General features: G+C 53.8%; 7 protein-coding genes across 7 annotated transcripts; 2 read left to right on the plus strand and 5 right to left on the minus strand.

Moving 5' to 3' along the window:
• Positions 1-1,479: 1,479 nt before the first annotated feature.
• Positions 1,480-2,300, minus strand: A1O7_09808 (uncharacterized protein; the record flags this gene model as incomplete). The annotated part of the gene is made up of 2 exons (XM_007763793.1): positions 1,480-1,944; positions 2,031-2,300. The coding sequence occupies 2 exons, from the start codon at positions 2,298-2,300 to the stop codon at positions 1,480-1,482; spliced, it is 735 nt and encodes a 244-aa protein (XP_007761983.1).
• A 722-nt stretch (positions 2,301-3,022) lies between these two features.
• Positions 3,023-5,983, minus strand: A1O7_09809 (uncharacterized protein; the record flags this gene model as incomplete). The annotated part of the gene is made up of 1 exon (XM_007763794.1): positions 3,023-5,983. The coding sequence occupies one exon, from the start codon at positions 5,981-5,983 to the stop codon at positions 3,023-3,025; it is 2,961 nt and encodes a 986-aa protein (XP_007761984.1).
• Positions 5,984-6,353: 370 nt separating this feature from the next.
• On the plus strand, positions 6,354-7,562 carry A1O7_09810 (16S rRNA (-N6/-N6)-dimethyltransferase; the record flags this gene model as incomplete). Its single annotated transcript, XM_007763795.1, has 1 exon — positions 6,354-7,562. One exon carries the CDS (start codon positions 6,354-6,356, stop codon positions 7,560-7,562), a length of 1,209 nt encoding a protein of 402 aa, XP_007761985.1.
• Positions 7,563-7,907: 345 nt separating this feature from the next.
• A1O7_09811 (uncharacterized protein) lies at positions 7,908-8,975 on the minus strand (the record flags this gene model as incomplete). Its single annotated transcript, XM_007763796.1, has 1 exon — positions 7,908-8,975. One exon carries the CDS (start codon positions 8,973-8,975, stop codon positions 7,908-7,910), a length of 1,068 nt encoding a protein of 355 aa, XP_007761986.1.
• Positions 8,976-10,149: 1,174 nt separating this feature from the next.
• A1O7_09812 (NADH-cytochrome b5 reductase 1) lies at positions 10,150-11,190 on the minus strand (the record flags this gene model as incomplete). Its single annotated transcript, XM_007763797.1, has 3 exons — positions 10,150-10,916; positions 10,976-11,130; positions 11,186-11,190. The coding sequence occupies 3 exons, from the start codon at positions 11,188-11,190 to the stop codon at positions 10,150-10,152; spliced, it is 927 nt and encodes a 308-aa protein (XP_007761987.1).
• Positions 11,191-11,954: 764 nt separating this feature from the next.
• A1O7_09813 (uncharacterized protein) lies at positions 11,955-12,681 on the plus strand (the record flags this gene model as incomplete). The annotated part of the gene is made up of 2 exons (XM_007763798.1): positions 11,955-12,084; positions 12,152-12,681. 2 exons carry the CDS (start codon positions 11,955-11,957, stop codon positions 12,679-12,681), a joined length of 660 nt encoding a protein of 219 aa, XP_007761988.1.
• A 68-nt stretch (positions 12,682-12,749) lies between these two features.
• On the minus strand, positions 12,750-13,751 carry A1O7_09814 (uncharacterized protein; the record flags this gene model as incomplete). The annotated part of the gene is made up of 1 exon (XM_007763799.1): positions 12,750-13,751. The coding sequence occupies one exon, from the start codon at positions 13,749-13,751 to the stop codon at positions 12,750-12,752; it is 1,002 nt and encodes a 333-aa protein (XP_007761989.1).
• Between the last annotated feature and the right edge of the window lie 410 nt (positions 13,752-14,161).

The following is a 14,161-nucleotide window of genomic DNA, read 5'->3' on the forward strand; positions in this document are numbered from 1 at the left end:
CCCCTTTCCTGGTGGCTGGTTTAAAAGAGGCGCCTAAAGAAGTGCAGCTCAGCGATGAAGAAAAGAGTTTGGGTCCAGGCCAATCATGTATCAAAACGATCACGTTGTTGTACGATTAGTGGAGTGTACGGTGTGAGCAGGAAAAGGTTTGGTCTGATAGTAGAGCAAGCTCTGATAGTGTTGTTCAATACTGGCCAGTGATGGGTCAATAAGCAAGTGATCAGTCCTGGGTTGTCGTAGCCACGCACGCAGCACCAACTGATTGTGGCGAAGTGGCCAATTCGGTGCCGAGAACGTGTCCATGTCCATTCTCACTCTTCGCTGTCCTCGTCACGGCCGCATGAAATACCCCGCAGGTATTGTGCTTGGACGGGTTCGCTGATAGATCAGGTTCACCTCCTGGGTGCAAGGATGAAGAGAGTTAAGGGTTTCTCGAAGGAGACGGTGGTCTTTTCATTCTAATTGGAGCCTATAGCTGGCTTCTCATGAATATCAGCAGTTGCAGCTAGAAATGGAAGGATAAGGGGCAGAGATACAATACGTGCTGCAGGTATGCGTGGCAGGCAGCTCACGCTTCAGAGGCATGTCTCGTGGGAAGAGAAGTCGGATGGCGAGGTACTGTATGAGATAATGAAAAATCGGAACAACCCGATGTGCACGAGGGAACTGAAATCCATGGCTACGCTTCATGACTTCGCCGACAGGGACAGTAGACGTTCACTCATTACTCGGAAGAATTACAGCCTGGCAAGACGTCAGTAACTTATGCCTTGAACAGCTGGACCAGGTTGCCGGCACTAACGCTGGACGGATGATGGTAATGAGAGGATCACGGTCATCGGCAGAGTATGGCAATCGCATGCTGAGCTTGGATGTGCGTCCCGTTGAGACCGAGTTGGCAGAGGAAGAAGCAGAGCGGTCTGAGCGGACGGAGTTCGAAGAGGGCAGTGAAGTTTTTTGAGCCACAACCATTCCACCCAATCTCATTCGTGTACCGACATGGCTTGCACGTCGACATGGCGCAACATGCGTGCGACACGGAAGAGCGTTTCCAACGAATCCCTCGAATGCCGCGAATATGAATGAAAGGGTGTTCCTCGTGAAGGATTCCGTGGCTGCGACGTGCAATAGAGGGTTTTCTCGGTGAGTTAGTCCCTAGAAAGGTAGCAATGGTACAGAACGGGGTTTATGTGCTGTTAAATGGAATTGAAATCCCTGATGTTGTTCTTGAGGGAGATTCGGCAGTGTGCGAAGTGACAGGGACACCGCGTGGATGGGATACCCGCCTGGTATCGACATGTTTAATTTGCTCATCCTTCGAATCCGTTCTTGGATTGCAACGCCTGCTCTCGCGTGGTTGACACACGTACACGTGTGTTGCTCGATCCATCTCTGGACATGTTGCTGTCATAGCACCGAGGCTACGGCAACCCCTTCACTCCTGAAAGGCGCTTCCACGTCTGATATCGACGCACATACTCAATCGCTCTTCTTGACTCGCTTCACCTCGCCCTCCTTCTGCGTGAACTCCAAGAACTCTCTCTTCTTCTCGTCCATCTTCTTCTCGTCAAGCCCATCCTCCCACTGCACCAATACATTCTCGTCATCGTCAAGCAAGTCGCTCATATTGTCCAATCCCTTCCACTTCACAAGACCATCACCCTTGAACCCCTCTGCAACGCGCTGAGGATAGAACATATGGCAGGTGGGTCGGAAGGCTTCACGGCCTTCGGGAGTGTTGATCTTCTTGATCAGTGGTGGGAAAAGCAGGATCATGTTGCGGCCTTCGTCCATGATTGGGGACCGGCAGTATGCACACGAAACCTTGCAGGGGAGGTGGTGGGTGGTCGATTTAGAGGTGGGGTCGTACCAGCCTAGTTCGTGGTGGCCATTGGTGAAGTTGATGTCGGATTTGTGGAAGATGGCGGCCCACTGGAACGGTGCCTGTAAATGGTGTCAGTCTCATAATCAAAATAGAACGAGCCAAGTAACGGCTGAATGAGCGTATGAAAGGGAGAAATTGGACGTACACCATGTAATCTCTGACAAGTCGTGCAATGGCAGTACTTCGCCGCCAACGGCCTCTCCCTGCTCAGCTGATATGTGACTTTTCCACAATGGCACGCGCCCTCCCACTTGACGTCGAACTTCTCATTTTTCTCGACGTCGTGGACAGCGTAGGGTTCGCGATGCTTCCACTCATCGATGTCGCGATCGGTCCGAGAACCGGCCTGGTGCTGGTGAGACTCTTCGCCTTCTCCTGTTTGCTTCGACGACTTGTAGTCTTGCTCTTTGCTCATTTTGGTGGTTGCGAAGGTACGTTGGAGTTGAGAAGGGTGAGAGGAAGTGAGGCGGTGATGACAGGAAAGGGATCTAGGCGAGATCGAGGTGTGTGATCTCGCAGAGGTTTTCAGGAATGAAGGAGCAGTGCGGTTGAGCTGTGCTGTGGACAATCTCTGGGGTTGCAGCTGGCTACTAAAACGGAGAGTTATTCTGGAGTTCATGAGTGAACAAAGTAATTTGGGCCAAGGGTTGCTTGAAGGAGATATGGAGGACAGATGAACCTTTCACCACAGGCACACGATCACTACGAGCTATCCTTTCACTTTCGTCGGCTACTGGCTCGCCGCACGAAGTTATTGCAGCGGATTTATGACCCGGTGGAGCAGCTTGGACGTCACAGGAGAGCAATCATTTGGTTGCGTGTGTCTTTCTGCGAGATGAGAGCTACTATGCATTCGGACGAGTAGTGTCACATCAGGATGATGACAGCAGAGATCATGCCCTATCGCGGCGAGGATGATGCCCTCAGTCACTCCATGACAGCATTGACTGCGACCCCAATTGCTGCTCGTTCTCCGCCAGTTCGACTTCCCCAGGGCCGGAGGGCCCAACCTCGGATGACATCATAGATCGTGGCAGGCTCGTGCACCAATGAATGGCAGCGATTTGCGGCGTCTCGCGAAGCCTCCACCCTAGCGTCGGGCCGGAGTCTAGGTGCTCCGCACGAGTCTATCAATCACTAACTTATCAACTCCTTCTGCTCCAGCTGCTGCATCACCTCCAACAACACCTCCTTCGTACTCAAGTATGCATTCTTTGGGTCCTTCCTCACTCGCTGCCAGACCTCACCATGCTTGGGCTCATTCGCAACACACTTGGCGATGACATCCTCCCTTTTCTCTTCGGTCCCGTGCTGAATCAGGAACTTCAGGTACCAAGCCCACGTATCCCCCAGGTCGGCATCGAGAACGATAGCTTTCTCGAACCAGTTCATTGCCTTATCGAGTCTGCGCTCACTCCAGAAAATACGCGCGACTGTGACGAATAGAATGGGGTCGTTGTCCACCGCTTTGATGGCTTCGAGCGAAAGTGGTTTTCGCTGCGTCCGCGGCTGTAAGTTCCAGATGTTTTCTGACCAGAGAAGCCCTGATTTCGGGCATTCCTGCTGTGCCTTGGACATCAAGATCTTGGCTTGTTGGACATTCGGCGGTTTGGCCTTGAGCTCGACCCGGACGCTTTCTGCCCACAGTTCTGCGTTTCTCGGGTTTTGGAGTCGTGCTCGGTCGAGGACAGATCTAGCTTTGATGATGATGCCCTCTTTCTGTTCGAGCCTTGCGGCAAGAAGCCATAGAGGTACAGACTTGGGACATTGCCGCGTGCCCTGCGCATAAGCCTCTCGCGCCTGCGGAACCATGCCTTTGTCCTCGTAGATTTGGCCCTTCATCATCCACAGCTTAGCACTGCGGGGAAAGCGAGTCTCTTTCTTGTCCATTACCCTCGACGTCAGACCCTGGAGAACCAGATCCAGAGCGACATCGATATTGCCCAGCTGTCTCTCATACGCTGCACTCTTATACCACACGCGTTCAGTTGGAGCTTCCTGCCTGGCGGTTGCAAGCAGCTCCCGTGCCTGGTCAACTTGCTTAGCGTCAGCTTCCAGCTTGACCGCGGCCAACCAAATCTCTTCATTGTTGGGATTTTGATTGAAGGCTTTGCCGAGCACGCGTCGGGCATCGTCCACTTGACCAGCATGCCATTTCTCGCGCGCAAGTTGCAGCCAAAGATCTTCCGATTGTGGACAGGCTTCGACGGCCTTTTCCAGCACCTGCCATAATGCTTGTTTGGTGCCGTGATTCCTCTCCAGATCAGCGGCTGCAAGCCACAACGATCTCGCGGTAGGGAACACCCGCAGAGCGTATGCGTAGATTGCTCTAGCGGTCTCGAATTTTCCTCGTCCGATGCTCGCCTTGGCATCGTCTATGAAGATCTCCTTTCGATCGTCGTCCTCGTCCAATGACCAACCAAGAGTTTCTCGAATGATGGCACCACAGGTCAGGATGGCACCTTCGGTTTCGCACTTCTCGGCCTGCTCGATCCATTCTTCGCGCTTGAGCATGGCCCCTTCCTTCACCAGCGCCTTGACCGCACGGTTCATTATGTTGACTTTATTAGCGTTGCCAATCTGTTCCTGCAATCGTGCTGCAGCAATCCAGATTTCGTAGCTGGTAGGCACGGCTTTCCTAGCCTTGTTGAGTACGGCCTGAGCATTCTCAGGCGTCTCGAGATGCGCAAGCGCAAGCCAGAGCTCGACTGATAGCGGTATGATCTCGGTGGCCTTTGCCAGCAACAGTCTCGCATCTTCTGGATCTTCTTCTAAGTTGACCGCCTCCTTCCAGATCGCGACGGACTGCGGGATGTGGTCAATCGCCTGGCGAAGAACCCGCTTCTTCGCCCGAGGGTCTGTCTCCAGCTTCATAGCTTCGATCCACAGCCTGGTTGATCGTTCGTTATTTTTGATGGCATTTGCTGCGATAATTTTCGCATTGTGTCCTTCGTTCAGACGAATATTCTCCAGCCAGGCATCCTCGCTCTTCGGACACATCTCACAGCCCTGAGCCATCTTTTTCCGTGCCGCAACGATCTTGCCGGCGTATTCTTCCAATCGCGCGGCCGCAATCCAAGCTGGAGCGTGCTTCGGATTCGTTCTGATCACCGAGTCAAGCAGTTCTCGAACTCTCTCGATCTCGCCGAGTTGGACCTTGGATGGGTCGAATTCCGCGGTGTCGAGACTCGTGAGGTAGCCCTTCGGATCAATGGTGGTGGCAGTCCCTGTCCCTGCGTCGGCCTTTGCTGCTCGGTCCAATCTAGTCTGAAGCACTCGGTCTCGGGCAGCACCAATGTCGGCAAAGTTAGTCATCGTCCCGTCCTTGTTGTCCGCACTGGTAATGGCACCATCAGGTTCTCCGTCTTGAACACTGGTGGAGAGCTCGCCAGCGTCTCTTGCCCTCGCAAGGACGCTGTCAGGCACAGCATAGGACCGCTGGCTCATCCGCTGCTGTTTCGCGCGCCGATTCTTCCCCGTCAGATCGCCTGGATCAGGAATGCTCGCCCAATCGTCGTCGGTCAGCGATGCGAGACCCCGTTTCAGGTCGGCGAACTGCTCAGCGATCTTAGGATTATTGCGGTTATATTCTTCGAGTTCTTCTCGCTCTCGTTCTTCCCTAGAGGACGGCGAAGGTATCACGTCGGTAATCTGTTCATTCACAAGTGGCAAAGATAAACCAGGTGTCTCGACTCGGAAGGGAAGAGCACGAGGGATGTGGTGTAGTACTAACCTAGGTCTCTTCCGGCGTTTGAGCATCTTCTCATCGACATCCTGATAGATCCGGTCGGCCTCGTCATCGTCTTGGGTGAATGTGCCGGAAGCAAAGAGGCCGGTTTCGTTGTCCGGATCAGCGAATCGATCATCGTCCGCTTCTTCTTCTTGTTCCGTTTTCTTTGCTGTTGCGCCGTATGCTGTGGGAGGTGCAGTGCCCAGCTGCTGAGCACGTTTGGCGAGCGCCTCTTGGATCTGTTCCGCACTGGGACCGTCGCGAGCAGGGCCGAGATCCGATCGTGTGGTGAAGCCAGTCGCGCCGCGACCTAGACCGGCGACGTAGTTTTCGGGAGCCTGCTGGTTGAGGAAATCACGTCGCGACATGATAAGCAGCAGGCGGCGTCAGGCTTCGCCCCGAGATTGATAGTGAGACCAAAACGGAGAATGGGGCAGACGTGGAGTGGAAACGAAGGACGGTGACACTGAGAGAGTCGGTGGCAGGCAAGCAGGCAGTTGCTGTCCCTGTCGCCTTGACCTGACGCTGAGGCTCGCGTACACAACGTCGATTCGATCCGCAGCCCCAAATATTTCTGCCATTTTTCACCGCCAAACAAACCCCACAAAAAAGTCCAGCACCTGGAATCCTGCCCGTCCTCGTCGCATTTGATCTGCGGCTCTCTACACAGTACTTACACTTCGCGTCTCAGGCTGGCGTGTCTCTCCGTCCGAATTCCCTGTGGAGGAGGCCGCCCAAATGCCCAAAGTCAACTCGCGCAAGCGCCCTGGCGCATCGTCCTCGTCCCCGTCCTCGCCGTACAATAAACCGCCCTTCGCAGCCCCCTCCTCCACTTCCAACGCAATCTTCCGCATGAACACGACCCTTGGTCAGCACGTGCTGAAGAACCCCGGCGTCGCCCAGGCAATCGTCGACAAAGCCTCCCTGAAACAGTCCGATGTCGTGTTAGAAGTCGGTCCAGGTAGCGGCAACCTCACCGTGAAGATCCTGGAACAGGCGAAGAAATGCATCGCCGTGGAACTGGACCCCCGCATGGCCGCCGAAGTGACGAAGAGAGTTCAAGGCACGAGTATGCAGAAGCGATTAGACGTTGTGCTGGGCGATGTGATCAAGACGGATCCGCTGCCCTACTTCGACGTGTGCATATCCAACACGCCGTATCAAATCTCCAGTCCCCTGGTGTTTAAACTATTGGCCCACAACCCGCCGGCCAGGGTTTGCATCTTGATGTTCCAGCGCGAATTCGCCATGCGCCTCTTCGCGAAACCAGGAGACAAACTCTACAGTCGGCTGAGCGTGAATGCGCAAATGTGGGCCAAGATCGACCACATCATGAAAGTAGGCAAGAACAACTTCAAGCCGCCGCCGCAGGTCGAGTCGAGCGTCGTGAGGCTGGTGCCGAAGAATCCGAGGCCGAACATCAGCTACGAGGAGTGGGATGGCTTATTGCGGATATGCTTCGTGCGCAAAAACAAGACATTGAGGGCGAGTTTCTTGGGCACAAGCAGTGTGCTGAGCATGCTCGAACAGAATTACCGCACGTTTTGTGCTCAAAACAATGTCCCTATCGAGGAAGGGCCGGTCGAAGAATCAACAATGTTGGAAGTGGAAAACTTTCAAGAAGATCCAGAACAGGATCTCGATGGTGATGAAGCAGAGGAATGGGGTGGCTTCATGGATGTGGACGACGAGGAAGACTCTCTTCCCACATTTCTCAAAGAACAATACGCATCAAAGTCCCAGCTACCGGAGCGGACACCGTCACGTAAGAAGCGCGACAAGGTGTTTCTCCTCGTGCGAGAAAAAGTCCGCTCAGTCCTGGAGGATAAGACGTCGTTGGCAGATAAGAGGGCCCGCATGTGCGACGAGGCAGACTTCTTAAAACTCCTCTACCACTTTAACCTGGAGGGTATTCATTTCATGGGCATCAAGCATGGCGGAGAGTAGCCATTGCTCGTGCGAAGCCAAAAGAAGAGTCTACATTTGCGCATTTCCGGGGCATCCGGAATGAAGCATTTACATCCAGGGCGCTGTGGACTGGGCTATGGCGAAGAATGGACGCAGACGTCTGTGCATTAGACAACCCCAGCGCGAAACGTCTGGGTTTGGACGCCCGTCTGCAACGACCGAGACGCATCAATGAAAATGTCACGAAGATAGATACCCCAGGGGTCAGAAGGACAGGATGGAACGAGAATTTCATGGTCATCAATCAGTAATTCCTATCCTGTCTTGATCCTAAGGTCTACACATTCCATGCATGGTGCAGCATACTGCCCATGTGGTCGCCACTCACCATATATACCCCATAATGCCTATCACCAACCATAGCACCAACAACCGACTATCCCACCTCAGCACACCACCACCACTATCACCACCACCACCGCCATCATCATCATCGTCATCACCTGCACTGGTCCCCTCCTCGAACCCATTCTGCAGCCCACCCATCCACAAAGCCCCCAGATCAGTCAAACCTCCATGGCGATCGAACAGACTGACCGCATCCCCCGTCCACTCATTCGCCTCGTCCTCCCTGAACGCGCCGAACCAAGAATACCGGTCCACGTAATCCAACCCGTCAAGGTAAGGCAGCGACTGATTCATGAACGCCTCGGTCTCGTCGTCCGTCACACTGGGGATCGCAAACTCGGTCACCCAGATCGGCTTATCGGGGTAGACCTCCCGGAGCTGGCCCAGCCAGGAACTCAGGCCGACGAAATCGCCGTACCAGTGCGCGGCCACGAAATCAAACGCGCACCCGGCCATGCGGTTCAGGCGGTAACACGACGCATTGAAGTCCCTAAGCCACTCGAGACCACGGCCGGACCCCGTGGTCGCGGGCAGCGACACCCGCAGATTATACGGCGGCGCGCGTAGCGGGGCGATGGTGTCCAGCCAGACCTGCGCGGCGTGCGAGGGGGACGAGTCGGAGCCGCCGGACGAGGTGTCCCCGTCGGGTTCGTTGAACGTGAGGACGTGCTGGATGTGGTTCCCGCGGCGGCTGCTGGGGCTTGATGCGATGCCGACATTCAGTGAGCCGTTCAGGATGCTTTGGATGGTGTCGACCGCGGCGTGGGCGTCCGAGGCCGAGTGGACCATCGGGACGAACTCGGTGGTCCAGCGCGCGAGCGAGGAGCTGGGGCCCGGCCAGGGGCTGTAGTTGTAGTACCACGTCAGGGGACTGTTCTCGTGGGTGAAGATCGAGGCGTCGCGTTCGGAGCTGTCGGTCCCGATGTAGCATAGGCCGCGCTTGGGGAAGGTCGAGTTCGTCGATTGAGCTATACAATAAGGAAGATACGAGAGGAGGAGGGGGAGGAGGAGGACCGATGTCGAGGTTGGACACGATGATTTCATCTTGACGAAATGACTGTGCTGTGCGCCAAAAAGGGACAGGCAGGACCCGAAAGGCTGAGGTATAGAAGGTAATGCTTTGTCGTATAGGCTCTAGGATCGAAGTTCGATCGCTTCCTCAGTCGCGCTGGGGAAGTGTGCTATGCTGTTGCATTCGCCCGGTCGTGTCGTCTGTATGTATATGTGTATGTATACGAAACTTCAAGGAGGGTCCCCGTAGAGCCTGTGCGGTTTTACCCTGGCCGCTGCAGGACGATAACAATGTGCAGATGGAACAATATCAGAACGCTTAGAGAGGGTATTCTAGACGACTTCAGCGGGCTTGCGTCGAGTCGGGTTTAAACCACGATACCGGCACACGATACAAATTGCAGGACGGCGTGTAATAGTCAGGATGGCTCTTGGACATACCTTGGGACGTTGGGACTTGGACCACCAGCAGATATCTAGTATAACTGCTAGCCAAGAATATCACCAAAGAGACGACGACGACATCATTGAGCAGGAGATCATCAAGACGCTTGGGCAGGAAGAACGGTGGTATTCTAATGGCAGAAAGACATGCGCCCAGAGCTTGCGCCACACTCGAGATACGTGGGCTTGCTTGAAATTGACGAATGAAAGTCAATGCGTCAAATGTGTGAGGAAAGGGTATGCAGGAAGACGCTGATGCACGACTAACTTGCACCTTGGCTGCCAATTCTCAGAGTTACTGTATACCTCGTAGGTGAGGATAAGCTGAGGGCGAATCGAGTACAACGTTGACGTCAGTGATTGATAGGCCAGGCGATAAGATAAGATACTCCGCATGAAGTGTGTGCACACTCGTAGCGTGTGAGCGTGTAAATGGTGGCGATGGAACAAAGTTCATTGGCGCACAGCCACAGCCAAAGCCATAGGTAGGTATTCGTGCGCAAGTTGAATGTACTCGTACCGTACGTCTCTCTTTCAGCCACTGTGTTCTCCTCCATATAGTGTGAATGGCTAGTGCCCCTTCGTGTTAGTCTCGAGGGCTCGTTCCAACTTCAGTATGCTCACCACAAGCAACACTGGGCTTCCCCGCTCGTTCCAGCTAAAGCCAGTAAACAGTCCGCCTGTGCATCTTCTGCGTGCAATTTTGCCGCTTCTGTCCTAGTGACCATTGCGCCATCTCGTCTCGAAATATTGAACGCGCGGTCTAGAAACAGAAGACCTGATCTTCGAGCTTACTGACTGGTCTGGCTTTCTGATATCCAAGACTTTCGGTCGCCTTCTTCAGGGCACTGACCATAGGTGGAGGACCACAGATCAGAATTTTCATGTCGGGAGCTGGGGGTGGCAGTCTTTCTTTGATCATATCAGCAGTCACGAATCCGACCCCGCCCTTCCACCCCTCTGGCGGGTTGTTCAGGACGTAGTACACGCTGAAATTGGGGTCCTCCTTGTCCAAGGCATCGAGCTGCTCCTTCAGCAGGATATCATCGGGATTGACATTGGCAAAAACAAGGTCCACCTTCGTGGTGTCCTGGGGCCGGCCGCGATTGATGGCACGGATGATTTGCAACATTGGCGTAATACCTGTCCCACCAGCAATCATACCGATGCGCTTGCACATGTTCGGAGTGTAAACCATGGCACCTTTTGGACCTCGCACTTTCATGGTCTCTCCGATCTTGAGTGTGGCCATGTGTGCACTAATATTGCCTTGAGGGTATGACTTGATCAGGAGCTCGAAAAAGCCCTTGTCCTCGTCGGATGTGATTGGGGTATATGAGCGGACGACCTCTTTCTCGGCACCCTTCGGGGTTGCTGCCAATGACATGTGTTGACCAATGGGCAGACCAATGATATCGGTTGGCCTGGGCAAACCGAAGCGATAGATGGCGACATTGTGCGAGGTCTTTTTAATGTCTGTGAGAGGGAATTCTTGGAAGGTGTCTGGCTTGAGGACTTTCCTCGACGATGCTGCAAGGTAAAGAGTCAACATGCATTTCACACTTGTTCACAGTTCTCGGGTCACTCACGAGGCCCGCTGGCGAAGATCTTGTAGCCTCCCACAAGCGCAGCGAAAGCAACTGCGTAGGGGACGTATTCTCTCTTAATGATTGCGACGCCGACGATCAGCAGCACCGAAGGGATATAGACCCCATTGATGTTTGCTTGAGAAAATGCTGGTTTCCTGGAAAGAGGTGAGCGAGAGATGAAGGGGATTTGGGGGATGAGTGAGGCCCTACCCCATTGTTTGGACGTTGATACCAGTGCTCTCCTCTGCGTACCTCGACGACGACAAGTTCACCTCGACACTAGGAGAGCGGAGTGATAGAGGGCCACCGCACGGTGTTGTGGTTGGGGTCAAAAATATATCGGGATTGGAGAAATTGGCAGGTCTCGACCGCGATCATCGGCAGGGACCACGGTGAGAGAGGCGCGTGGGGCTTCGTTGCGGGATGCTAACCTGGCCAACGTTGACCAGCAGCGAAAACACACTCCCATCTTGTCCGAAGTCCCTGCTGTCGGCTTTTGTGGGGGGTCGCTTGCCTGGATTTGGTGAGAAAGCGCGGGGCCTTTCCGAGCAGCGGAAGGCACACAGCGGCAGCCGACAGTCGCGAAAAAAGTCATCGCCTGGCCGGATACACTCGCCTTATTTTATTCTACAGTATATACTTTGTAAGAGCGGCAATTGTAGATGCACCAGACAGAAGGCGAGCACGGCGGCCTCTGGACTCCGTCAACCACAAACCGTCAACAGATTCGTCGGGCATTCTGGAGTTGGCGAGCATCAGATACACGTAGAGTGCAGCGTGGGCGAGCGTGTTCTTGGGTCAGACTGCGACTTTTGGCGTCTTTGAGTGGCTGCAATGGTGCAGAACGTCAGCCTTCGGATCTGTTCGTAGCTTCCATCAATGCAAAGAGCAGACCACCACTGACAACCTTCGGTCAACCAATCCGGCAAAATACCACGCTCGTTTGTAGTCGAATCACTTTCCGATAGCCATCGGGGATATGGCGGTGCCCCCAGATTCCGACAATACGCCGTCCCCGTTTCCGCTGACAGCGGTGGATCGTGCTGTTCTTGCCATGACGGATGAAGAATTTCATCCTCACACATGGGACGAGCTCAAACAGATTATTGGTGTGTGCTATCGGTGATCATCATGATTGAGCGGTCAGAGTGTCTTTCTGACTGAATGACTACATAGCTGAGCACAATCTCAGCGTCCTCAAAAGATGGCCATCCGACCTGAGACGCTATATGAAATGGTCAGCCGAGACGAAGGCTGCCTATGGAAGTGTGCCAAATTTTGTTATGAAGGAAAGGCTGAAATGGGTTCCGTTGCCTTCGTCCAAGTCAGGACCGAAATTCGAGGTTCGAAACCCGGTTCCCTTTGCAGACCCAGCGGATTACAAGATACTGGTCAATGACTGGCCGTATGGATTGGCGCCTGGTATCAAACATATCATTGTCTGGTTGAAGGTCAGACTCGGGTCAGAGCCTACCAGAGGTGATATGACTCCAGAGTCAAGACAGCAGGTTGAAGAATTCATTCAGTCCAAGTTTATGGAGCGAGTCAAAGACTTGCCAGGCGAACAGGAAAAGGTTATTTGGTTCAAGAACTGGACTGCTTTGCAGTCAGTGCCGGGTATGGAGCACGTTCACGTCCTAGTAAGGGACGTGCCCGACGAGATTATCGGGGAATGGACTGGTGGCGACCATCCTATCAATGATTAACTTCTGGACGACAGCGAGAATGGAAAGATATAGAGAGTAGACTGAGCCTTGCTTCAAAAGTCCTCCCATCACGTCACCCCATGGCGAATCTCATTCCAGATATCGTCGAATACCTGAAAGACCGCCGTAACACCCTGAAGGGTATTCTCGTCAATATCCATGAATCCATAGCGCTGTTGGATCTTGTCGGGATGCCACCGGACACGCTCGGTTTTGATGGCATGGGCAAAAGGATCTGTTCCATCAACAGCCCCATAGCTACTGGTACCCTTTTTGACAAATGACTCGATCTCTTCTCTGGCTACGGCCTTACGGTTTCCTGTTTCGACGGGCCATGCAATCTTGTTTCGTAGAAAGACCTGCTCGGCGTCGTCCCCAGACTTCTGCCGGTTCTGAGCCATGCTCCGAAGGTCTTCCCAGCGGCGGAGATAGTCTTCCCACAGTCTCTGCCACCGCTTGCGGTCCTTCCGCTTCTCGCCTCGCCTTAGACTGTTCTCGATCTCAATGTCGAAGATACGATCCTCATGTCGAGCCTGGCGAGCCCGTTCTCTTCTTGTCTCCTCCTCCCGTATTCTCCGCTTTTCACGTTCACACTCTTTCCGTTTCTCCTCCTTCGCAGTTTCAATTCCTTCCCAGCTCTTTTCCCACATTTTTCGCCGAACGAACTGTGCATATTCTTCATCAGTCATGCGTTCAAGCTCACCAGTCTCTTCGTCTCGGTATGTGTTAGGATAGCTGTGTATTGGTTGGCCGTAGACAGTCTCCCAGAAAGCCGCGCCCTCATCATCGCCCATGGCATCGAATAGCGATTCTCGAAATGCATGGTCCGGAGGGAGATGACTCGAATCGAGATTCTCCACATGGGTCGCATCGTCAGAGTGTCTCGAGGACCGGTGGCGCTTCCTATGTCCATGAGACGAATGATGGTGCTTGCGACGCTTGTGACTTCTCGAGCTGACTTCGTTATGGCGGGCATCCTGTGACCTGGACTTGAAGCGGAAGCGCTTCGGTCTCTCATCAGTTTCGCCGCGCTCCGCTGCAGGCTCTTCTGATGTGGCTTCTGAGGGCATCTCAGGCATCCCAAGTCTATGAAACCCCGATCAGAAAGTCTGGAAGCGCTGCCGCGTAGGCGATACTGCTGCCCTGGAAAGCGGGCACTGCACTGAGAATCGAAATGGTTCAGCGCAAACAAGGACGACCGAGCCAGGAGCCAGAAGGCGTGCCTTTAACGGAGGTAAGTTATTCCGGTGCCGGAACGCCAAGATATCAGTTCCTGTCTCAAAAACCGGAACTTGGACCGCATTGGTAGTGGAGATGTGACTCTTCAAAAGAGATGTCCTTTTGCTGCCGCTCCTTCCTAAGACAAGACTGTTTCAATTCTTTCAAAAAATCTTCTTTTGCAGTACAAAGACGTCGAAGTCCCCCAATAAAAAGCCCACTAGGGTGTGTCCAACGAGGAACTCATATTTCAACAAATTCT

The sequence above is a fragment of the Cladophialophora yegresii genome (assembly GCF_000585515.1).
Source record: "Cladophialophora yegresii CBS 114405 chromosome Unknown aczIN-supercont1.7, whole genome shotgun sequence".
Lineage (NCBI taxonomy): Eukaryota > Fungi > Ascomycota > Eurotiomycetes > Chaetothyriales > Herpotrichiellaceae > Cladophialophora > Cladophialophora yegresii.